Raw genomic sequence first — 27,282 nt, 5'->3', positions numbered from 1 at the left:
CAATGCTGCTTTCCGCTCCAGTAGGCTCTTCAACATTTATGTATCAGGACGACAAAACTCTGGTGTCATTTACCTTAAGAAAAATAAAAACGTTTTACTGATATCGTCTATGCACTTCTCTGGAGAGATAAATGAAAAATCAAATAAGCCTGAAATTGTGGAGTTCTACAATCTGACTAAAGGAGGGGTCGATGTATTAGATATGCTTTGCCACAGCAGGACCACAAAAAGAAAATCGAGAAGATGTGCCCTGCGGTACTTTTATGCTATTTTAGACATCGCTGCTATAAATAGTTTTATCATTTACAAAAGCAACAGCAAAATGGACAGCTTTTCAAATGACGCGAGAATATCATTTCTCGAAAATCTTGTGCTCTCTTTGACAAAACCTCTTATGGAAAAGAGGTTGAATAACACACATCTTCCCCGCGAGCTCCGTTCGTCTATTGGAAAAGTTTTCGAAAAGAACCAATCGAATTAGACAAGCCTATCCAAGCACAGTCACTAAAGAAAAGAAGATGTGATTTTTGTGACAGATCAAAAGATAGGAAGGGGAATGCTTTTTGTAGTAAGTATAATCGTTCTATACGTGGAGAGTATAAAGTTATTATATGCCCTGGCTGTAAGGAAACTGAGATGTGATAAATTGTGCCAAATATGTAGTTTGAGGGCTGCATGTGATCGTTTCCAGGACAACATTATACATTTATTATTTGTTCCTATTACGTTATGTGTACAAAGACATTTATTGTTGAGAACTTTATATTTCGAAACTGCTGACACTATAATTATTTTCTACAATTAGTAAGAGATGTTTCTCATTTAGTTCCTATCTTTAGAGTTTCTAAAGCACTCAAGTTCCTAGTTGATGACTGAATCTATTGAGTTTTACTATGTTTTCAATAATTTTATAGAGAATATTTCTATTAAGGTATTTTTTTTGTAATCAAGTCTCTACTTTTTTCCAAAGTATTTTATATTCTTACCTATTGACTATAAAAATAAAAAACTTGTTTTTATAACAAATATTATATGTGTTTAATTGATAATAAAACTTTTTCTCGTTATTCATTTTTTATTCTACCCCGAAAAATCGATATTTGGAGGGTGGGGTCTGATCCAACCCCACCTTACCGTTTATGTCAGGAAACTTCACCTTACCGGTAGAGGGTTAAATGCGCCGGTGAAACTGTTATGCCGCATTGTCGCTGAGTCGAAGCGCGCGTAAAGCACAACAAAACCGTTTCCTTATTATCGCACTTGTCTGTACTCGAGACTCCCTGGTTTCCGCTCTACGTGAAACGAAATCCATTGAGTTTCCAGCAAAGACAGAAGAATACGTAGTGTACTGTTTACATCAGGTTTATTCTTATGATGAACGCAATATAAACATACGTCCTCTTGCAGTTGGTAACGGGCAATCGTGTCGATGACAGGGCTACCGTCCTTCTGCCTAAAGCGTTTTGTGCGTGATGAGTCGAAAGTGCGTATAGGAAGTAAATCGGACAATGTAGACTCGTTACGTCCTCATCCTACAGGTAGACCTATCTGATGAGGCATCATCATTCACCAGTTGCAACTTAGATCCGTATGCAACGCGTAGCTAGAAGGTAGTTGCCCACTATATCCGCTGATGAATCGAACATTTAAATACAGCAAACATGTCAACGACGCAACTGCATTTGAAAATGGCCACGAACCAAAACTGGCTAAGAATATAATGTTAGTAATGTAGTACACGATACAATAAAGGACATCTTTTATAAAGCATCTGACGGCCTACGTTGAATATGTCAAATGGGCCGCGCGGGATTAGCCGAGCGGTCTAGGGCGCTGCAGTCATGGACTGTGCGACTGGTCCCGGCGGAGGTTCGAGTCCTCCCTTGGGCATGGGTGTGTGTGTTTGTCCTTAGGATAATTTAGGTTAAGTATTGTGTAAGCTTAGGGACTGATGACCTTGGCAGTTAAGTCCCATAAGATTTCACACACATTTGAACATTTTTTTATGTCAGATGGTTTTTACATTGACAAATTACGTCGAGGCTGGAACCCACATAGGAAGAAACTGTTATTTGCTTCAGTTACTGCTCAACGACCTTTGAGATCCTACAGAGATCCTACAATGCCGTAACGATATAGTAGTAAGAAGTCCTTTTCTGAACATCAGCGAGCTGTGTAGGTGGCAGCAATGTGAATCAACTTCACTGTTTCTATATAAGCCACATTAGTGATAGACGTCTGTTCGGTAATAGTCGCTTCTTTTCTATTCCAGTCGGACTAAATGACAGAAATGACATTGTGACGACAAATACTACGTTTACAGTCACTGGCGGTTGAGAGGACTTTTCTAGTACGCAGACGACAGGAACACGAGGAGTAGGAGAAGTTACATACCTCTACCAGTAAACTCTTGAACCGTCTCTTTTTCTTTTTCCATTATTTTTACGGCTCCTGTGGGCCTGCACCTTGACTGGGTCCCATCTGGCAAACCTCTCGGTACGACCATGCACAGATCACTATCTAAGCCGAGACAAACTAAATTTTAAACACCCAAACCTTCAGCAAAAGGATGTCAGAAATTCCTAAATCTGATACTAGTAAAATCTAAACGTTGCTGTTAACATACCAGCAAATCACAGGCACAAAATTGGGAAAAATTCAAACATACGAGGTCTGTTCAAAAAACTCCGGAACATTCGTATTCCGTGCCAATAGTGTGTTGGAGCGAAAAGCGGTTGGCATCCCTGCACACTCCTGTATTTAATTGTAACTGCCGGAAGGCTCATTGTGGTATGTCTGTTATTGTTCAGAGCTGTATTCAGTAGAACGTTTGCGAATTTCGAGGTGGCAGGGTTAGAAGAGCAACGCGTCTGAATTGCTGCATTAAATTTTACGTGAGACTCAAGAAAACCTTTGCAGAGACACACCAAATGATGCAGGAAGCGTATGGTGATGAGTGCTTAAGCCGGACTCGTACGAGTAGTTCAGACGGTTTAAAAATGGCCGGACGGAAGTCAAAGATGACCCTTGTTCTAGACGCCCTTCGACGCCTACCGACGACGCTCGTGTTACGAACGTCAACGAAATTACGCGTGCCAGTCAATGACTGACTGTCCGAGAGTTGCAGAAGACTGTAACATTTCAGTTGGATCATGTTATGAAATCCTGATACAGCGTCTTGGAACGCAACGCGTTGCCACCAAGTTCGTCTCACGGGTCATGAGTCAATACCAGAAAAACCTTCGCCTCGCAATTTGTGAAGAGCTTTTGAATCACGCAAATGAGAACGAGATGTTCCTTAGGAACATCATAACTGGTGATGAGACGTGGGCCTACAGTTATGATGTTGAGACCAAGGTTCAGTCTTCACAATGAGTGGGGAAGGGTTCTGCAAGACCAAAAACAGCTAGTCGGGTCAGGTCAAATGTCAAAGCCATGTCGATAGTTTTCTTTGATTTTGAAGGATTAGTTCATCATGAATATGTGCCACAAGGAAGAAGTGTTAATCGATGGTAATATCAGGACTTGTGGCGACGTCTACGATAAAATGTGAGAAGGAAACGGCCTGAAATGTGGCGAGACAATTCATGGCTCTTGTATCACGATTACACACCAGCACATTCATCCCTATTGGTACGTGATTATTGCATAAAAAACGAAATCACTGTGCTCCCTCGTCCTCCGTACTCTCCAGACGTGGCCCCTGCGAACTTTTTTTTATTTCCAGAGTTGAAAACTCCTCTGAAAGGATTAAGATTTGCAACGATAGACGAGATAAAGGAAAACTCACAGATGGCGCTTCGAGTGATCCAGCTACCATGACTGCTTACGGAAGTGGAACGGCGTTGGGAGCGGTGTATCAGCTGTGGAGGAGAGTATTTCGAAGGCGACCAGGCGCAATAAGTAAAAGGTAAGCGTAGAAAAATTTTGTGGGCAAAGTTCCGGAATTTTTTTTATAGACTTCGTAAGGTTATCATAACTGCCCAAAGCCAAATTACTTTAAAAAGGCTGGAGAAACATCCTTGGTGGAATGAAGATTGTGAACAGGCAGTAAAATGCCGACACAAGACATCAAGACATGGAATAGTAACAAATCAGAAAATCCACTTGACAAGTTCCTGGCAGCTAGAAAAGAAGCTCCAAAATAAATTAAACAAACGAAACGACAGTGTGAGAACCGTCAGATCTGTGAAATTGGAGAAGAGTTCCAAAAATGTGAGGATAACCTTATATAAAGTTTTTGAAAGCAAGCTGAGTGGGTACCAACTCCGAAATCTCTGCTTGAGGAAGGAAAATGGACATATTAAAAAATATATAGAAATTGGCCTGAGCCAACAGAAAGATTTCCTCCAGAAAGTCCCATAAAAACCAATTCAAATGCACAAGCAACAAATGAAGAGGAAATTTCTAAAGAAATTAGAAGATTAAAATGACAAAGAATGTAGTTAAGACCGAACTGTTGCATAACTCGTAAAATCATCCGGCCGGAAGTTCTTAAAAGAAAACATTTGTCGAACTGAAACATTTCGGATGACTGGAGATCTGCATTGAAACATCCACTACATAAAATGAGACACAGAACGGATATTAGTAACTACAGAGGGAATGAATTCCCTTCTTCCTGTTCCATTCAAACTTCTGCCTCATTGTCTCCTGGATAGATCATAACAACAACTTGAATGCAAAACTGACGAATATCAAGCAGGATTCAGATCAAGTAGATCTTGCCTGTGACATATTTTAATATGAAACTAATTCTTACGGATAAAAAATTTACATTAAAAATAGTTTGTATCTTCGTAGATTATAATATATACTTATGTCTCATTGTACAGTAATTGTCTCCTTCACATGCTGAAAGAACAAGGTCTGGACCTCAGAACCATTGTAATTTTTAGTTAAACAGTTCAAATCGTTCAAATGGCCTTGAGCACTATGGGACTGAACGTCTGAGGTCATCAGTCCCCTAGAACTTAGAACTACTTAAACCTAACTAACCTAAGGACATCACACACACCCATGCCAGAGGCAGGATTCGAACCTGCGACCGTAGCGGTCGCGCGGCTCCAGACTGTAGCGCCTACAACCGCTCGGCCACTTCGGCCGGCCAGTTAAACAGTAAACTGCACAATATCTAAGGTAAAATAAAATTCAGAGATTTCGGAACATTTTCAAACTAAAAGAGATGGGAGACAAGGTGATGCATTGTCGCAATTACTCTGCAGCAGTGTCTTATAAAGAGTAATTCAAGAGTGGCGGAAGCTAAAATCAGAGGTTAAAGCTGACGAACCAGTCGAATGAAGAAGAACCTATAGCAGGATGGACTGTTTAGGTTTTCCAGACCAATTGGCGATTGTATGTCAGGACATTTAGACTGCACAAAAACAAATGGAAGTTGTTAAAAAAGCAGCAGTAAGAGTAGGACTCTAAATATCAATCGAAACAAACAAAAATGTGTGTCTAGCAACGACCTGACACTCAAAATTAGAAAATATAAATGCAGGAAAATCGAGAGAGTTCCCCAGTTCAGATGTTTAAGCGAAATCATCCGGCAAACTGGCTGGAGAAGACTGGTTGTGAAATTCGTTGTCAAAAAACCGCATCAGCTTTGAGGTTTACAATGCGTCATCGGACGTCCCAGCTTTGACGACTTGCCTACAGGCTGGTCCTGCTGGTTTAAATCCCGTTCCGACGAGCTGACAGTTGCGGCCGGTCCTCTCCCTATATAGAGGCCGCGTCGACACACCCGCAGCGGGGTCGATGGGCAGGTGCGGCGTAATCGACAGGTCGATCCATCATTCGACAGGAGTCCGTGTGACATCCCTCTTGCGGGAGCACCGGCTGTGGAAGCCGTGTCTGCTAACACTGCTCATCTTGCAGGGCATTGGCCTGTGGACTGGTTTCGGTTGCTGGGCTGCGGTCCCAGCTGTCAGTGTTTGAGCCGTTACAGAGAAGACAAAAAGTAATAAGGATACTTACAGACTAAGAGCAAATAAAGAGATTGGAAAGTACGCCAACTGTATTCCGGTATGAAAAAAATGCATGTTGAAATTCCGCTGGCGTGTTACACTGAAGCACCAAAGAAAGTGGTATAGGCCTGCGTATTCAAATACAGAGATATTTAAACAGGCAGAATACGGTACTGTCTAGCGCAGTTGTTAGATCGGTTACTGCTGCTACAATGGCAGGTTATCAACATTCAAGTGAGCCTGAACGTGGTATTATAGTCAGCGCACGAGCGATGGGACACAGCATCTACGAGGTAGCGCTTATGTCCGGATTTTCCCATACCAACATTTCACAGGTGTGCCATGAATGTCAGGAATCCGGTAAAACATCAGATCTCCGACGTCGTTGCGACCGGAAAGACATCCAGCAAGAACGATACCAACGACGACTGAGGAGAGTCGTTCAACGTGACGGAAGTGCAACCCTTCCGCAAATTGTTGCAGATTCCAATGCTGGACTATCAACAAGTGTCAGCATACGAACCATTCGTGTACTCTTGATGACTGCATGACACAAAGCTTTTCGTCTCTCCGAGGCCCGTCAACACCGACATTGGACTGTTGATGACTGGAAATATATTGCATGGCCGGACGAGTCTCGTTTCAAATTCTATCGAGCGGATGGACGTGTACGGGTATGGAGACAACCTCATGAATCCATGGACCCTGCCGGTCAGCAGGGGACTGTTCAAGATGGTGGAGGCTCTGCAATGGTGTGGGTCGTTTGCAATTGGAGTGATATAGGACCCCCGATACGTCTAAATGCGACTCTGCCAGATAACACGTACGTAAGCATCCTGTCTGATCACCTGCGTCCATTCATGTTCATTGTGCGTTCCGACAGACTTGGGTAATTGCATCAGGACCCCACACATCCAGAATTGCTACAGAGCGTCTCCAGGAACACTCTTCTGAGTTTAAACGCTTCTGCTGGCCACTGAACTCGCATACAGGAAGAATATTATTGAGCATATCCGGGGGATGCCTTGCATCGTGGTGTTCAGATCTCCACTCCCCCCCCCCCCCCCCCGGTACTCTTACGGATTTATGGACAGCCCTGCTGGAGTCATGGTGCCAATTCCCTCCGGTACTACTTCAGATATTATTCGAGTCCATGCCAAGTCGTGGCACGACACTTCTGCCTCCTCGCGGGGGTGCTGGACGATGTTAGTCAGGTCTACCTGTTTCTTTGGCTCTTCAGTGTAAAAGAATGAAACCAACTAGATTAACAAGAGAGCTTGTGTAATTCTACGCAACTCGCAGTCAAGCAAAAACTGAAACACTAAATTTGATCCGTGCAGTAAAAGAGATCCTGGATGAAGCAGGAAATAGCGAACTTGATGTAGCAGACAGAGAAAATGTTTAGGCAGAAAATTCGCGACTGGGCGGTTGGTCTGGTAGAAACACCGAAGAAGACCGGAACGGCTTGGTCTGACGAGTGAAAAAGAGAGAGGGAGTTAAAGTAATTTGGGCACAAACATGAGCTGAAACAAAGCTCTGAAAATGCATCTTGTTGTACATCGCGTGATCCAGGAGTACCAATCATGCATACAGGTTACAAAGTAAGATGTGGCTCACCTTTCTGGTGAGAAGACGATACCGTTACACGGACGGCAGTAGATGTGAGTGCAGTGTGAGGCGGACGACGATGGCGGTAAGAATGGCCTTCCATAATCACTCATTGGACTGATCTCCCATTGTCGAGTTGTTGTTGAGTTTATGCTAGCTTGCCGCCTGGTCTCTGATGATACAGCCTTATTCACTGTCGGTGTTGCATCTCTACCGACTATCTAAATTAGTAATTGAAGAGGCGCTTCAGTCTGGAACCGGGCGACCGCTACGGTCGCAGGTTCGAATCCTGCATCGGGCATGGATGTGTGTGATGTCCTTAGGTTAGTTAGGTTTAGGTAGTTCTAAGTTCTAGGGGACTGATGACCTCAGATGTTAAGTCCCATAGTGATCAGAGCCATTTGAGTAATTGGAGATATCTGTTGCAATACATACCTTTTTAATTTCATAAAGGTGCTAATTTTATTGTATTTTTAAGTCACTTTCTTGAATGTTACGAAAAAAAGCACGTGACTTTGTGGAGCCCTTCAGTGACGTCCACGTAACCCGAGAACGCAGTTTAAGAGACGTTGCCACAGCACGGGTACGCACAGAACGTGGCCCATGGGCCGCATGTAGTCCATCATTGATAAGATGGCGGCCCACTCCTTAACGTTCGTTCTAGTATTTTCTTGTTTTTTTTTTTATTCATCTTTCATTTCCTCCCAGAAAGTAGAAGATGGGCCCTTGTACAACCTACTTCTTTTGAGAAAAATTTTTGTAACATGAATAAAGTGAATAAGTTTGGAACGAATTATGTGAAGTAATTATCAGTGGCGGCTGGTGATCATGTGCCCATGTGCTACAGCAACACTGTAAACATCCAAGTTAAATAGCGTCATTTCCCTTCGAAAGCGTGCCAAAAGTTGCATTAAAACTACACCATTTTCCTGTGAACTTGTGCTAGTATGCAAATAAAATGGACGAAAATATGTTTCTTGAGCTCTCTTCGCGATGACTAGAAACTAGTGTCAAGCGCATTCGACCATGCTACGATCAACTAAGAGAAGGGCTGCAACTGTCTGTTTTTGACAGTGCATGTCCTTCCGGCAGTACGAGTGCTGTGTTGCTCACAGCACAAAGGCATTATTTTTCTTTGAAAGTGCGTGTAAAGTATTTTGGAGGCATAGAGCAGCACGGCATTTCGTGGGGCAGTTGATATGTAGGTGCCATAGGTCAGTGTTCGAGTGCACCAACTGGCATTCGTCAGCACAAGTTCAGTTCTCACTGCTACCATCATTTTTTTCGTTTTATTTTATTCCTCACAATGTTAAACTATTAACTGTAAAATGTAAATATATTTAAACAGTTCAATTTATATACATAAAATTTAATATATTCAATGTTGTTATGATACTACACATGTAAGTTAAAAGGCTGTAGGCAATGGTAAAAAAAGTAAGTATACGTGTAAAATTAGTATGAAAAAAATTGTATCTGTGGTGTGATGTTTGCTGTGCACTTTTTGGCTTTACATATTTGTTATTCGGGAAAAGGATGCATGGGGTATAGGGGGATTGAAAGATCTATGACATATAAATGCATTAACAACAAAGCGGAATCATAAGCATATAAACAAAATACTTGATCTTAGTACATTAGGTAAAGCTAATACCGCAACTGTATTATAACGACATGGTGAAACATGATCTGTTTATTTTTGTGATATTGTAGCACATCGGCAAAATATTGCGCGAGACACCACTGCTAGTTATCTATAAGCTTTCCTTTTCCTTGTGGCTCCTTAGCTATAATTGGGCCGGCGTAAGTTGATCCCTGACAGTTGCAGTTGGTTCAAATGGCTCTGAGCACTATGGGACTTAAACATCTGAGGTCATCAGTCCCCTATACTTAGAACTACTTAAACCTAACTAACCTAAGGACATCACACACATCCATGCCCGAGGCTGCGACCCCATAGCAACAGCGCGGTTCCGGACTGAAGCGCCTAGAACCGCTCGGCTACAAAGGGCCGGCAGTTGCAGTTGTTTGGGTGCTGCAGCTTCTCTACCTCAACCAGTAACGTAATGCGATTTTGTAAAAGTCCCTTTGGCAACGCCTCAGTGTTGTCAGAGCTCCATAGACAGCTACTGTTTCTGAGTGCAACTGTTAGCTCTCGGTAGTAGAAAGCTGGCAACAGTGCTGCAAGCTGTCAGGGATTTTCTTAGACCGTCTCGACTACAATCACAATGGTTTGCAGCCCTCACTATTGCCAAGTCTGTATACCCCAGACAAAGCATACTGCGGGAGAGAGCAAAAAAAAAAAGATATCCATTAATAAAGTGGAATATCGTGCGGTAACTTCTTTTCGTCAGCAGCAGGAACGTTGGAGCTGTGACAGATCAATACAGACGACTAAAGAAGTCATTTGGATTAGCCTTCAATCAAACAGAAAGTTAACTACGTAACTTTACAGTCTGAATGATGTAAAAAAATTTTAAGTTTTAAAAATGAATAGTGTATGGCGATTAGGTGTATAAATAATAAGCTATCGGTGTAACTCGAAACGTGAACTGCAGGTTCCTTTTATGGGGGCAGAGGATGATGGGTGGTGAGAAAGAGCTACATCACAAATAAGTACTTTTTTTTTTTTAGATTTCCCTGATCTACCCGTTGTGTTGCAGGCATCTTGCTTGGTTTAACCAACGTTGTGTGCACGCTGCCTGGCTTCATCTCGCCGGCAGTCGTCGGGGCGCTTACTTACCAAAACGTAAGTAGTGATAAGGGGAAGTCATGCATGTTTCTACAGCCTTGCATCTGTCTTCCACCCATTCCTGCTGATCAATTTTGGATTTCCTGTCAGTCTCAGTGTTAAGAGTCCCGTGTTGCCCGGTATTTTTATTCTTCTTCGGTTAAATAAGTTTAGTATCTCCTGAGTTATCCAAGGATTTTTACTACGCCTTATCTTTTTACCTATGTGATTCTCTGCTGCCTTCACTGTTTTATTTCTCAAAGCCACTCATTCGTCTTCTATTGCGTTCCCTCTCCCTATATCAGTCCAACGTTGCCCAATGTTCTCTCTGAAAGTCTCAACAAAGAATATTCTTTCGTGATTATTAAACCAAATGTTAACGGTGATTAAATTATGCTGTGTGCATAATTGTGCCAGGTGTCCCCCTCTTTCACTCCTTTTCCCCTATCCATGTTCTCCCATCTTTCCTTCTCTTCCTTTTCTTTCTACCGAATTCCAGTCACCCATCACAACAAAATTTTCATCTAACTTAACTATCTGAATCATTTATTTCAGCTCATCGCACATTCTTTCAAATTCTTCAGTTTGCATATAAACTTGTACTACGGTGGTAACTGTTGGCTTCGTGTCTGCCTTGCTACGATAATGCGTTCACTATTCTATTCATAGTAAAGTATCCGAATTTCTATTTTTCTTTGTTCATTATTGGGCCTACTCCTGCATTACCCTGAAACATCCCATACCGACAGAGTAGCGATGAGCTGCGTTTATGAATCTTTAATTAAGCTCTGTGATGTATTTTGTTTAAATAAATGATGTTTTGACGTCTCCCTCGCCGCTGGGAAGGAGACACGCTTCCGTTTTACCTCTTGACGCCATTTCCCATTATAGGTGCGGTAACCATTTTGTAATGTGTAACATTTTCCTAATTATCGCAAAATATGTTTTAGTCCATTCAATTAGTTGTTCTAACAATATAATTAACATTAATCACCACTATGTTAAATAATAATTAACAACGTTTCTGATTACAGCTTTTGATTCTCTATGGGACTGCCGCCAGTGGGACTATAAGTTCAAAGCCGACCGGTGTCGCCGATCGGTTCTAGGCGCTTGAGTCTGGAACCGCGCGACCGCTACCGTCGCAGGTTCGAATCCTGCCTCGGGCATGGATGTGTGTGATGTCCTTAGGTTAGTTAGGTTTAAGTAGTTCTAAGTTCTAGGGGACTGATGACCTCAGATGTTAAGTCCCATAGTGCTCAGAGCCATTTGAACCATTTATAAGTTCAAAATAACACTTTCATGGCATCCATTTGTTTTACAGACAACGGCACTACTGCTAATACACAGAAGAGCCAAAGAAACTGGTACACCTGCCTAATATCGTGTAGGGCCACCGCGAGTACGCAGAAATGCCGCAACACGACGTGGCATGGACTCCACTAATGTCTGAAGTAGTGCTGGAAGGAACTGACACCATGAATCCTGCAGGGCTGTCCACAAATCCGTAAGAGTACGAGGGGGTGAAGATCTTTTCTGAACAACTCGTTGTAAGGCATCCCAGATATGCTCAATAATGTTCATGTGTGGGGAGTTTGGTGGCCAGCGGAAGTGTTTAAACTCAGAAAAGTGTTCCTGGAGCCGCTCTGTAGCAATTCTGGACGTGTGGGGTGTCGCATTGTCCTGCTGGAATTGCCCAAGTCCGTCGGAATGCACAATGGACATGAATGGACGCATGTGATCAGACACGGTGCTTACGGACGTGTTACATGTCAGAGTCGTATTTAGACCCATCAGGGGTCCCATATCACTCCAACTGCACACGACCCACACCATTGCAGAGCCTCCACCATCTTGAACAGTCCCCTGCTGACAGGCAGGGTCCATGGATTCATGAGGTTGTCTCCATACCCGTACACGTCCATCCGCTCGTTACAATTTGAAACGACACTCGTCCGATCAGGCAACATATTTCCAGCCATCAACATACCAATATCTGTGTTGACGGGCCCAGGCGAGACGTAAAGCTTTGTGTCGTGCAGTCATCAAAGGTACACGAATGGGCCTTCGGCTCTGAAAGCCCATATCGATGATGTTTCGTTGACTGGTTGGCACGTTGACTCTTGTTGACAGCCCAGCATTGAAATCTGCAGAAGTTTGCGGAAGGGTCGCACTTCTGTCACGGTGAACCCTTCTCTGCAGTCGTCGTTGGTCTCGTTTTTGCAGGATCTTTTTTCGGTCGCAGCGATGTCGGAGATTTGATGTTTTACCTGATTCCTGATATTCACGGTACCCTCATGAAATAGTCGTACGGAAAAATCCCCACTTCATCGCTACCTCGGATATGCTGTGTCCATCGCTTGTGCGCCGACTATAAGACCACAATCAAACTCACTTAAATCTTGATAACCTGTCGTTGTAGCAGCAGTAACCAAGCTAACAACTGCGCCAGACACTTGTTTTACATCGGCGTTGCCGACCGCAGCGCCGTCTTCAGCCTGTTTACGTATCTCTGTATTTGAATACGTATGCCTATACCAGTTTCGTTGACTCTTCAGTGTATTTTCGCAACAAGATTACAGGCCCTCCAGCTAGTTCCAACCAGGTACTACGTTGCTTAAGATGCTTCTTTATAGCTGAGCCATTTGAACTAAATTTTATTGGAATCACTAATTCCGAAACACAATATCCATGCAATATCAAACCATTAAACCTTTCTCGGGATCGTTGTGTAAAAATCATTGTCCTCTTTTCATGTCATCACTTCTTAGTAAGAGAACAGATATAAACTGACGAAATACGCAAGGTCGGAAGAAACAATTATAACCCCTACCTGACCGGAAGCACTGTTCCTTCCACCACCGCATTCCTTAATTCCCACTGCATCTAACTTTTCAAATTCTCTAACCTACCTACCTGATTAAGCTACCTAACATTCCACGATCTGGGCCGTAGAAAACCAGTTTTGTTTTTCCTGATGACGACACGCTCTTGAAGGGGTTCTATAGATGTTTCAAATGGCTCTGAGCACTATGGGACTTAACATCTGAGGTCATCAGTCCCCTAGAACTTAGAACTACTTAAACCTAACTAACCTAAGGACATCACACACATCCATGCCCGAGGCAGGATTCGAACCTGCGACCGTAGCGATCGCGCGGTTCCAGACTGTAGCCCCTTTAACCGCTTGGCCACCCCGGCCGGCGTCAATGTGTTGTTGAATATTCTAAGTTCAGACATAACGTGGTATTTCGAACATAATCGGTTAGACGAATATATATATATATATATATATATATATATATATATATATTCCGAAAATACTGCTCATACTAAACCCAACTAGCGATTTTGTCACACGACATTCTGAAAACCGTGGATTGAGGGAATCAGATGGATCCGGCATTTACTGTATTCTGAGACGCTTTTGACTCAGTACCAGCACTACAGCAACACTTATTAACAGAAGTACCATCATATGGGGTTGCTGTTGTCCCAAGACTGGTTTGATGCAGCTCTCCACGCTAGTGTGTTTTGTGCAAGCCTCGTTACCTTAGAGCAACTACTGCAAACTACATTCACATTTCAGCCTGCTTACTGTATTCATACCTAGGACTCCCTCTACAATTTTAACGCACCACACTTCCCTACAATATTTAACTGGCAATTTCTTGATGCCTCAGAATGTGTCCTATCAATCAATCCTTTCATTTATTCAGATTGTGTCATAAATTTGTTTTCTCCCCAGTTCGATTCAGTACTTCCTCGTTAGTTACGCAATCTGTGGTATCGATAGCTACGATGCCACGGCGTATGGGCAAGTTTTTAAGTTGGCACTTCGACAGATACCGACGACAGCGCCCTCTAGCAGGCTCTGTTCAGCTCTACGAGCACCGCTGTAGATTCTGCCCATTTGATCTAGATCAGATGGCCTGGAAACGTCACTTCAACTTCAAAGGGTGTTGGGTTGCTATTGAGACTTTGTACTACTTACTACGGGAATAGGGTTTTGCACCTACGGGCTCTTCAGTTGCAAAGCTACGCATGTCATTGACTAATATTCTCTATTAAATGTACTTTCCCGTAAGAAACTGTGCCGAGAATCTTACCTCACCTGCTCCTACTCACTTCCTACATTCGGCCTACCCTTCAGTTTACAGGAGCAGACCCACGCGCCGCCTTCCAGGCGGGTTACAAAACGATCTACACATACAATCTTCAGCATCCTTATCAAAGGAAATTTCTGAATAGAGGAGTATTTCGTAGTAGAGTCGAGGCAGCATATTATCTTAAATGCGAAGTTAATGGCGCATGAAAAGGTATCTTCAGACATGCCCCAGGGAAGAGAGTCTGGACCCTTGATGTTCGTGTTGTATACTGACTACCTGGAACACAATATTAAGGGTAACCTCGACAATTTTTGCAGATGATACAATTACCTAGACACTTTAAGTAGTTCATGAGTTGCTATTTCTGGAGAAAAATAACTGATGATGGTCGAAGTAGAGAGGATAAAAAATGTAGGCTTGTAATGGCAAGGAAAGCGTTTCTGAAGAAGAGAAATTTGTTAACATGGAGTATAGATTTAGATGTCAGCAAGTCTTTTTCAGAAATGTGTGGAGTGTAGCCATGTGTGGAAGTGAAACATGAACGATAAATAGTTTAGACAGGAAGAGAATAGAAGCTTTCGAAATGTGGTGCTGCAGAAGAACGCTGAAGATTAGATAGGTAGATCACGTAACTAATGAGGAGGTACTGAACAGAACTGGAGAGAAGAAGACTTTGTGGCACAAACTGACTAAGAGAAGGGATCGGTTGGTAGGACACTTTTTGAGGCATCAAGGTATCACCAATTTAGTATTGGAGGAAAGCGTGGAGGGTAAAAATCGTAGAAGGAGACCAAGAGAAGAATAAACGAAGCAGATACAGAAGGACCTAGGTTGCAGTAGTTACTCGGAGATGAAGAGGCTTGCACAGGATAGAGTAGCACGGAGAGCTGCATCAAACCAGTCTCTGGACTTAAGGTCACTACAACAAGATCAGTTATCTAGAATTAAGTACTTTCTGATAGAAACCTTCGCAAGTATTTAGATCTCAATAAGATTACAAAGTGACACAAAGACTGTCAGCTTGCTTTAAATTTTCAGAAATGTAAAACTGTGCACTTCACAAAACAGCCGGCCGTTGTGGCCGAGTGGTTCTAGGCGCTACAGTCTGGAACCGCGCGACCGCTACGGTCGCAGGTTCGAATCCTGCCTCGGGCATGGATGTGTGTGATGTTAGGTTAGTTAGGTTTAAGCAGTTCCAAGTTCTAGGGGACTGATGACCTTAGAAGTTAAGTCCCATAGTGCTCAAGACCATTTGAACTGATGTGTTGACAGAAGAGCCAACACCGTGTTGCTAGAGGAGGCCGAAATACACGCGTTTAAGCTCACGCAAACTGGCGTGAGGTCTGGAACAGGACAATGTAATTAATATAGCCAATAAGGTACGTTGCTGCTGGAATACTTAACTTTAATCCATAATTGGTGTACATCGCTCTTGTTGATACATTAATAACAATCTCAATATAAACTGGTAATGGCGCCTTGCTACGTCGTAGCAAATGACGTAGCTGATGGCTATGCTAACTATCGTCTCGGCAAATGAGAGCGTATTTGTCAGTGTCGCTTCGCTAGTAAAGTCGGCTGTACAACTGGGGCGAGTGCTAGGACGTCTCTCTAGACCTGCCGTGTGGCGGCGCTCGGTCTGCAATCACTGACAGTGGCGACACGCGGGTCCGTCGTATACTAGCGGACCGCGGCCGATTTAAAGCCTACCACCTAGCAAGTGTGGTGTCTGGCGGTGACACCACATGAACCATTTGAACTTCACAAAACACACGAGGGTGTGCTGAAAACTATTACCACCGATTTTTATGTGAAAATTCTTAAAGCTTTCTAAATAAAACAAACTTTATTAACATTCTACATCTTACATCTTTATTCTTCATGTCTACATACTTATTTCTCGATATAGTCACCCTGGCGACAAAGATATTTCTCCCAACAGGAGACCAATTTCGCTGATACCGTCGCTGTAGAATGTTTGTCTTTGTTGACGGAGCCACAACCTTACCTCTCCTTGCACCGCTTCATCACTATCAAAGTTAAGTCCTCGAAGGTGTTCTTTAGGTTTTGGAAAGAGATGAAATCGGATGGGGCCATGACGGGAATGTGTGGAGGATGATCGATAACAGTAGACCCAAGGCGTCGGATTGTTGCAGATGTCGCAGTTCTCGCATGTGGCCTGGCATTGTCACGCTGAAAGAGCGGGTGCTCCATGTGTGGATGAACTCTTCTACAGTTCGAAAGTCGATTACAGCACGTTGTTTCTCACACACGAGCGTAGTTTCATCGAAAACCGCCGTGGTACACACTACAATTCGGAGCCTTCTAGCGGCAGAGGGCTGTAAATATGTAGGCATGATTAATAAAAATGCAGAAAGTTAAAAACGATTGTTTTCTTTAAAAAGCTCTCAGAGTTACCACAATAAAAAATAAGGGGGCATTACTTTTTTAACGCGACCTCGTAACAGCCTGTGACTACACTGTCAATGAGGCCCCCAATGTTGGAATCAGTCAACCTATACAAAAACCTACATCGAAAAAATTGTGGAGATATGAAGTGAAATTATTACAGGACTCAGCTGTAGGCAAAGCGGGAGGCAAACTTTCGTTCATTGATAGAACGTTACAAATAAATGTCGTGTGACTAGAGCCTCCCGTCGGGTAGACCGTTCGCCGGCCGCAAGTCTTTCGATTTGACGTCACTTCGGCGACTTGCGCGTCGATGGGGATGAAATGATGATGATTAGGACAACACAAAACCCAGTCCCTCAGCGGAGAAAATCTCCGACCTACCCGGGAATCGAACCCGGGCCCTTAGGATTGACATTCTGTCGCGCTGACCACTTTTTTCTTTTTTTTCAATCTCATTTTGTTCGTTTTCGTTCGTTGCAACTGCTCGGTACGCACGTCGCAAGACACCCGTTTCAGTTCGTCGTTGATCCATTAACTCAGATTTTTATTACAGAGGGCAGCAAACCCTCTGACCGAACACACTGAGCTACCGAGGGCGGACGATAGAACGTTAAGAAAATGTAATTAGTCTACAAAGGAGATTGCCTACAAAAGACTTGCACAACTGTTCCTGGAATATTGATCAAGTGAGTGGGACCCATATCAAAAGAGCACAACAGGGGATATGTGAACTATACAAAGAAGGGCAGCACGAATGGTCACAGATTTCAGAATGAGATTTTCACTCTGTGTCGGAGTGGGCGCTGATATGAAACTTCCTGGCAGATTAAAACTGTGTGCCGGATCGAGACTCTAACTCGAGACCTTTGCCTTTCCTCGATAGATAGTCGCCAACGATTCTGCTAAAGCGTATGCACAAAATTTCAAGAAGCAGTGTTAAGCGAAGATCAAATAATATTTTACAAGACACTACTTAGCGCTCCCTTAGGAAAAGCGAGCATTAGAACGCAGAGAGGCACCTAAGCAATCGTTTCTTATGTGCACCATAAAGTGCGAATGGAATGCGAAGAAGCGCTAGTAGCTGGGTGGAATGATTTAAGTAGCCTCTGACATGCAGTTCGTAGTTGTTTGCATAGTATTAATGTATGTACACATTTACTTGGTAAGAATAAATTACCCGTACGCCTCTGTATGCGACCGAATTATCCTGGTTTAGGCTCCTGATCGTTACACCATGTATAGCTTTCTGTGGCTATTTGCAAGCAAGCAACGCAGTTGTACACAGCAAGAATATATTCACGAAAACCAAGGATGGTCACTGCTTGAGAAAAGATTGGGATATTTCTCTCAACTTAAATATAATGTAACGTAAAGTACGTAAATGTAAAAGAAAGTCACAGTTAGTTCTCACTATATGAACTGTGACCAGTCATTGGAATCAGACAAAACTGTCAAGTATTTTGAAATATTTTTGCGGAGCGATTCCAATTGAAATGATCAAATAAATTTAGCTCTAGAGAAGGAAGATGTCAGATTGAGATTCAGCAGGATAGCGTTAAGGAAATGTAAATTCACACAGGAAGAGTGGCTGCCAACAACACATTTGTTCGATCAATTTTTAGCTGCTGCTCTTCTGTCAGGAATTCATCCGAAATTCGATTAACTGAACAAAATAGAGAGGTAACAACATGAATGAATGAAACGATTTTCATTAAATAACATTTATAATAGTGAATTGCCTGCTCTATTGAAGGGGATAAATATGGTTTTTTCCTTCCTGCAAAAGGGAAAAAAAACACAATGCATACGGCAAAAGGATCTATCTGCTGCCTTCTAAATACTGTTTGCTGTGTTTCTATATCAACATTTTTTCTATTAAATACATGTCGGTGTTTTGAGATGTTTGGCCGACACTTTTCCCATTCTTTCACTTCTAAGCACTTTTCCATACATACTTTGTCAAGAACAGCCATTACGAACTCTGCTATTCTTGTGTTATATTCCTACTTTTTGTATCACACATGGAATCTCATAACTTCACCTACACCGTTCGCTACTGGGCAAAGCGAAGTGTCGCGTTCACATCCTGCCTTGTGCGAAACCAGTACCGTTTGATGTCGACGTCGCCTTCCATTCTGTTCTGTTCCACTTCGTTCAACTGAATTACAGTTTGAATCGACCTTAAATCCATATTTTCTTCAGAACAATCGACTTCCACCTACTGTTTTAATTGCTGTTTCATTTCTGGCGTCAGATTGGCGATCCATGAAAATGGATGTAGCACCTGGCACTCAGAATCTGATTCTTTTTAGGAAGGCCAAATCTTACTGAAAAATTCCTTTTCGTGGTGTTTGATTTTAGTCAACACACACATTCCACCAAGCTTTCTCTTAGTTAATTCCTCTCGTACTCTAATATTTCTTCTAATATTCCTATGATGGCAGTTACCTATCAGTAATCACCCAACACCATAATGTCAGGTATGTCGATGTCTCTGTCTGTGATTACTGTTTTGGGACGTCCTGCACGAGTGTGATCTTTAAAAGGAGTGAGATCAAGTTTGAATTTAAACTCCCCCTCTCTCCCACATCCCCCTTCCTCCATGGACCTATTTCTTAACTGTTGAAACTGAAGCAACTAACTTCTTAAATGTGTGAACCTTGAATTTTTCGCGTCGATCTGAATATTCGATGATATTTCTGGAGTGCGGCCAGTCGTAGCTTACTCACATTTCATCTGGGCTCCTGCTAGACATAGTCAAGTGAGCCTCAATGGCATATCGTCTACCCTCTTCATCGAGTATCCAGTACAACCAGAAAATTTTAACATTGACAGTAGACACCTCTATGGGGATTTTTTTATCCTTTATTGATTTTCAATTCCCCCCCCCCCCCCGCCTCCCACCTGGGGAGGGGTGGGCTGACAGCAGCTTAATACGCTGCTCTACAGCTGAGAGAAAAGTTAAACAAACAATGGTGAGAGAACAAACAATATATAAAAAGGCGATAAAACGGTGACTTCGTTAAAAACAGTAAAATGGCGGAAAGTGGCGGAACGTAAAATACAAAAATAGGGCGTTGACGATGCGGATGAAGACACACAGGAAGGAGACAGGCACAACTAAAAAACACGGTGACAGTCTGGTTTTTGTTCACATGAGATAAAAACACAACTAGCGACAGTATGGTGGCTGTTTGCAAACCTGACAGGGGACACACAACACTGAACACTCACTTAAATCAGCACTGTAGAGGCGGCACAGCAGCAGATGGTGAGGCTGGGGGACACAGACCGATGAAGGGGAAAAAGGGGGGAGCCGATTGAGGGAGGGGACACAGAAAAAAGAGGGCCTGGGCAGACGAGAGAAGAAGTGGCAAAGGCAGTGGAGGGGAGAGCAAAAGGACTCGGGGGAGAGAAGGGAGGCAGAGAGAGGGTAGGTGGGGAAAAAACAGGATGGAAAGGGGGGAGAGGAAGCCTGCGAAAAGGACAGAGGAAGGGAGGGGCAGATGAGGATCAGAGTTGATAGGGGGGATAAATGGAGGGAGAGATGGCATCATCCATGTGAGGGAGTCAACAGAAGCCACCTTGGGAAAGGAGATGAAGGGTGTAGAGGTGGAGGATAGGGGGGACACAATGGTGAAGGCGCAGCAGAGGGCAGGGGTTCTCTGCGGGGAAGAAATGGGATCATGCGTTATAAGATTCACCAAGATACTAAGAGGGCACCGTTGCTTGATATGCTTAGCCGATGTCAGTCGTCTACGGCTCATCTGGCGATGTCTGCCAGGTACGCAGATAAAATATCGCGCATTGTAGTAGATCTCTGTACTCCCGAAACATCGTCGAAGTTTCTTACAAACACAATTTGATCGAAAGTACCTTGACATCCCTATGTAATGCGGAATTGGCCGCTAGACGTCACGAGAGGCTGACCCGCTAGTACAAAAGGAGACAGGGAGTATTGAGAAGCAGTAATAGAGAAGGGGATTGCTCAGGAAAACTCAGTGGCTTAGAAAATAGGCCAGTCACTGGGTGGCACCTGACTAAGGAATCTATCAGAGACATTTCTACCTTTCTAAAATTGCCCAAGTCGGCTGTTGGTCATGTGACTGAGAAATGGCAATGTGAAAGAAAAAACACAACTAAATCGAGACCTGGCAAACTTCATGTACTGATGGACAGGGACCGTCGAGTATTGCGGAGAGTGGTTATAAAAAGTTGCATGGCATCAGCTGGAATAACTCGTGAGTTTCAAAGTACTATCGGCAGTCCAGCTAGCACAATGATTGTGCGTAGGCAGCTCAAAATAATGGGCTACAGTGGTCGAGCAGGTCCTTGTAAGCCATACATTTATTTTGCCAGTGCTAAGCGACGCTTGAAGGACCTCACTGGACAGTAGACGACTGGAAACAAATGATGTAGAGTGATGAATCGCCCTAAATCTGTGGTAATTCGATGGAATTGTGTGGGTTTAACGAATGCTGGAGATCTTACCTGTTACCATGGGTAGTGCCAACTGTGAAGCACAGAGGAGGAGGTGCTGCGGTACAGGGACGTTTTTCGTCGTCAGAAAACTCTAAATGCGAAAAGATATGAACACATTTTACAGCATTGTGTTCTGCGCACAGTAGAGAAACACTTCAGAGACGATGATGGTTTCTATCAGCATGAGAATGCGGCCCTGTCATAAATCAGATGGTCTGCTGACAAGTGGACTGCCCTGCCCAGAGTCCTGACCTGAAGCCAATGGAGCACCTTTGGGATGAGTCAAAACTTCGACTTAGCTCCAGACCCCAGCGTCCAACATGAACACCTTCTCTCGTTTCAGCTCTTGAAAAATGAAGGGCTACCGTTCCTGCACAGGCATTCAGACACTTCACTCGAAGTGCCCCCAGCAGAGTTCAAGCCGCCCTTAGGGCGAAAGGTGGACACACCACAATTAATGTTCACTAATAGGTGTTCAAATGGTTCAAATGGCTCTAAGCACTATGGGACTTAACATCGGAGGTCATCAGTCCCCTAGACTTAGAGCTACGTAAACCTAACTAACCTAAGGACATCACACACACATCCATGCCCGAGGCAGGATTCGAGCCTGCGGCCGTAGCAGCCGCGTAGTTCCGGACCGAAGCGCCTAGAACCGCTCGGCCACCGCGGCCGGCCACTAATAGGTGTCCGGATACGCTTGATTAGGTAGTATATGTTCACCGTATATTGATATATTTCTGTTGCTTTTTAATCATCATTAAGCCCGCATCTCGTGGTCGTGCGGTAGCGTTCTCGCTTCCCACGCCCGGGTTCCCGGGTTCGATTCCCGGCGGGGTCAGGGATTTTCTCTGCCTCGAGATGGCTGGGTGTTGTGTGCTGTCCTTAGGTTAGTTAGGTTTAAGTAGTTCTAAGTTCTAGGGGACTGATGACCGTAGCAGTTAAGTCCCATAGTGCTCAGAGCCATTTTTTTGAATCATCATTAACAAGTTATTTCGTGACCCTAAATCTAGTATATTGATTTCAATGAAATTCACATAACACAAACAAAAATATAAAGCACACCAGTGGTAAGACACAATCAATACCTTCACTGCGCGATAACAACGGTGAAGTCATTGATGACAGTGCCACTAAAACAGAGTTATTAAACACGGTTTTCCGAAACTCCTTTATTTAAGCATATTTACTTGTAACTGCTAACAGTACGAATGAGACTCTATATCTGTGGTGTCACCGCCAGACACCACACTTGCTAGGTGGTAGCCTTTAAATCGGCCGCGGTCCGCTAGTATACGTCGGACCCGCGTGTCGCCACTGTCAGTGATTGCAGACCGAGCGCCGCCACACGGCAGGTCTAGAGAGACTTCCTAGCACTCGGCCCAGTTGTACAGCCGACTTTGCTAGCGATGGTTCACTGACAAATTGCGCTCTCATTTGCCGAGACGATAGTTAGCATAGCCTTCAGCTACGTCATTTGCTACGACCTAGCAAGGCGCCATTATCATTTGCTATTTATCTTGTGATGCATGTACTGTCAGACCGATGTTCACCAATTATGAATTAAAGTTAAGTATTCCATCAGCTACGTTCTTTGCTACTATAAATTCCCTTAACTGTTCCAGACCTCACGCCAGTCTGCGTGAGCTTAAACGCGTGCCTTTCGGCTTCCTCGCATAGTGGCTTGGCTGTCTTGCCAAGTCACAACAATATCCCTTACGTAATATTATTTCCAAAATTAAATATTTATGACACTAGTTCATTTAAGAAATTGATATATCTTTCAGAAAAAGCCTACTGTGCATATGACGAGTGAGCACGTGCTATACTAATAGAATAAACCTGTGGGTCAGAAGATTACTAGGTTGTTCTTCAATTCTTGTTTTGAATATTGTTTTCTAAAGCTTTGCGTAGTAATTCTGCCACACGAACACTAATTTTTTCCTAAACAGTAAATGCTTTGCTTGTTTAACGCTCACCGACCACTTTTCCACAGCTGCACTTTCTCTGTTATTTTGTTTTCGTTGGCTCTGACCGCGGAACAGTCCAGCGCAGAGCAGTGGTGTGCTGTCTCACTCGCTCCGCAGCTGTCTCTCTCGCTCCTATGCCGACACCAGCGACGTTCGGTCACTGAACTACACTGCCTTGCGCTCGCGGACCGCGCCCGCACCCGCGGGCCAAATTATTGGATGCGCCTGTTCTAGATAATGGAGCACCTGACTAGAATAAGCCTTTTGCTTCAGTACGAAGTGCGAGGTTTGCCAAGCAGTGTACTTTTGGATGCAGTGTTCCCGGCTGGAATCTGCTCGATAGCCTGACATAAGGTCTCCACAATCTCCTACTACTTCGACTGCCGCCCACAACGTTGCTCGTCGCAAACAATCCCACTTCGTCTGAAGTTGTTGCCTAGACATTTAATGATTGTCTCCTTTGGAGCTTCTGTATGGCAACATAGATGAAACCACTCTTGAACTTCAGTAAAGGGCAATCCATTGAGTCTCCAACTTATGAGACTGATTGTTTGTAACGTCGTCAGCATCTTCCAGATTAGCAGCAATAAAGAGACAAAAACCCGTGTTCTCCCAGAAGTGGCTAGGAACTTCTCGAGCACCCTGTATAACAGCAATTAGCTTAATTTTCCTGGAACCCCACGACAGAAATGAAGAAGTTATCCATGAAGAATTCTACACTTTGGACTTGAAAGTGCGAGGATTATTGCTAAGACTTTAAAATTCCTGTGGTAGCCTACTGAAGATGTGTACTAGGATCAAGGAGGTGCAATCCAGATGCAGATTGGATTTCTGTGAAGTATTAAATGAGTGGAAGCTGGTGATTCTTGGGAATAAGTTCATATTGTTAACAACAAAATACATTCAAGAAAATGAATATTGAGAGGCCAGTGTCAGAGCTTCTAGAATCCTGAACAGGGAACGACAAGAAGTCCGTGAACTTACGCCACATATTGCCCGAACTACTCGTTCCTGAGCAGAAAATACCGTTTGTGAATGGGAAGAATTACCACACAATGTAATGCTGTGTGTCAGTTGAGAATGAAAATACCCACAGTAGACTAATTTTCGTGTTGCGCTTTCACCTATTGCAGATACTGTTCTAATGGTAAATACAGCAGCATTCACTTTTTGAAGAAGATCCTGAACATGCGCTTTCCATGACAGTTTACTACCTGTCCGAACACCTAGAAATTTGCGTCATTCAGACTTACTAATCATATGCTAATTCCCATTCCGTGCAATCAAAATTTCAGTTTTAGTTGAATTGAGTGTTAGAAACTGTAAAAACTGAGTTTTATTGATATTTAGCACCAATTAACTTTCGACAAGCCAATGACTTATGTCTTTAACTGCGGTATATGGTACGTTGCATATTTTGCACTCATCGTTCTTCACTACCATCAGTAAATAGAAATATTTTAGAATAAACTTTCATATTAGAACGCATGCAGCAGACCCAGCACCGACCCCTGAGCCACTCCCCCCCCCCCACATCCCCCTCCCACGCCCCCCCCCCCCAACCCACTTCACCAAGCCCTAATCAGACGCCAACTCATAGGTGTTCTCATTACTGTGGACAGTCACCTTTAGCTGTCTGTTCTTAAGGTATGAGGGGATCCATTACTGAAATACTCCTCTTATTCCATAATGGTCCAACATCTGCAGTAATATTCAATGATCCACACAATCAAACACCCTAGTTAAATCAAAGAAGGTGCCTAGTATTCGCAAATTCTTGTTTCAAGCACCCAGTACAGTAGAAAAGACAATATATACCGTTTCCAATAATTAAGCCTGTTCTGAAATCAAGCTGTACTTTTACAGAAAATTATGTGTATTGCAGCGATCAAATTCCCTCATATACGCAGCATTTTTGATAGCTTTTGCCTACACTGATGGCATAGAATGTCTAAAATTGTTTAGATCATCTCTTTATCCTTCTACTATTGAATAAGTTAATTTCTCATGGAAATGACCATTTCTAAAGGAAAAATTACAAATGTAGCTAAGTGCTTGGCCAAAATATGCAGGACAGTGATTTAGAAGGAAGGAAAGAACATCGGATTTAACGTGCCGTCGACGTTGAGGTCATTAGAGATGGAGCACAAGCTGGGATGGTGTCAAAAATGGGGAATGAAATCGGCCGCGCCCTTTTAAAGGAACGATCCCGGCATTTTCCTGGAGCGATTTCGAGAAAGCACAGGAAACATAAATAGGGATGGCCGGACGCGGGTTTGAACTGTCGTCCTCCCGAATGAGATTCTAGTGCGCTTAACAGTGATTTAGCATCCTGCTAGATACCCCAACGTATCCATGAGAGTACTTAGTTTTCAAGGACTTAATTCTTGACTCATTCTCCCCCTTGTCAGTAACACGGAGATATATTTCGGGTAGAAGCGTTTGAAAGCTTTTTCTAAGAGAGTTATATGGTTCCCTGCAGAAACTAACCTTTTTCTTAGTTCACCATCTATGTTCAGAAGGTGATCGTTAAATACTGTACATACTCGTATATCTGACTTATTGGAAAAAAAAAACATTTTTGCTATGTATTGACTTTCTATCCTCGACCTTATGCTATTGACCCGACACTGCCTTCATAGCTGAACCCATGGTTTTACTTTTATCCTTAGGATTAGCTACTCTATTTGCATACTACATGCTTTTTGCTTTCCTAATGAGATTTTAGGCACCTTACAGTACTATCCGTAATGGATTACTACAGCTCCTTTGTTACAATCCCTAACATTTTGATATAATTCCCACTTTGTTCTAGATAGTATCTTTTTCCCATTAGTTAGCCACCTAAGTCGCCTGTTAGTGCTAGTACCCCGTTTTAAACGTTTTAATGGAAAGCAACTTTCAAAGAACAAGAGAAATGTGTTGAGGAAAGCATTATATATGACCCAGCCACGTTGATGTGACCACCGCCCATCTTCGACGTCAACGTGCAGTAACCACCGACAGACGACAGGTGTCAGCACCAGCAGTTGAAGGTATATAAAGCGTGCGGGCCGGACGTGGAAAACAGGACGCACGTACTCCGCTGCTCGACTCCCTGCGGCTCACTTCGTTACTGTCGCTCGCCACTAGCCCAACGCCACGTCCGGACGCGGAAAGGGAGGCAAGCTGGCTGCTGTGGCCAAGTTCCTGCTCACGTTGGTGGTAGATGGCCGGGGCAACAAGAAGGATCGTAGCAGGCCGCAGCACAAGAGGCAGTGTTACCGCTGCCAGAAGGTCGGGCACGTCGCCAGGACGTGCAGGGACACAGTCACGTGTCTGAAGTGTGTCAAGGCGGATGACACACGAGACTGTGACAAACCGCGACACATCGCGCCCACGTGCGTGATATGCGGTGGCGCGCACGCCGCAAACTCTCGCAGCTGCGCGTACCTGAAGCAGCAGACATCCACCGCCACAAGGGAGAAAGCGGTACACGGAGAAGAGGTTGCGGCCCCATCATCCCACTCCGTAGGGGGAAATGGACCGCGCCATCAAGAAGAAGAAGACGGCGAGGCTGGAGTTTCGCCCATCGCCGCCACCGACGACGCAGTGGCTGCTCTCAAAGCCGCAATGGAGGCAGAGAGGGCAGCCATGCAGAAGGAGCTCGTCGCTGTTCACCAGCAGCTTCAACAGCTGCGGGAAGAACTTAGGTTGGTGCAGAAGAAGACACCCGCCCCGGACACCACCTCTACGGTGGGACGACAAGCAGAGGTGTATGTGGCGACGCAAACGGACGTCCTTCCAGAACCTGTAGCAATACAGGAAACCAGGGAGACGCCCATGGACGTAGTGCCGTCTGCTCCTTCCCCGCCTTCCGCTGGGGAGATCAAGCTGCAGGGGAAACAAGACGAAGAGACCGGCAGGCCACAGGGGAAACAAGAAGTAATCCATTCCGACAACATACCGTTTCCATGTAGTACCAACATGCCGCAGGTACTGAAGAAGATGGCCGTCATGTT

At 43.9% G+C, this 27,282-nt stretch overlaps 1 protein-coding gene across 1 annotated transcript in view; it reads left to right on the top strand.

Annotated features, from left to right (window-relative positions):
• Positions 1-27,282, top strand: part of LOC126155993 (sialin-like) — a 194,055-nt gene that overhangs the window by 145,782 nt on the left and 20,991 nt on the right. The window contains exon 10 of the mRNA XM_049916270.1: positions 10,241-10,326. Coding sequence (XP_049772227.1) covers positions 10,241-10,326 — 86 coding nt within the window. The remainder of the gene's footprint in view (positions 1-10,240; positions 10,327-27,282) is intronic.

The sequence above is a fragment of the Schistocerca cancellata genome, chromosome 2, assembly GCF_023864275.1.
Source record: "Schistocerca cancellata isolate TAMUIC-IGC-003103 chromosome 2, iqSchCanc2.1, whole genome shotgun sequence".
NCBI lineage: Eukaryota > Metazoa > Arthropoda > Insecta > Orthoptera > Acrididae > Schistocerca > Schistocerca cancellata.
The sequence above is the reverse complement of the archived record's forward strand: the minus strand, read 5'-3'. Positions and strand labels throughout refer to the sequence as shown.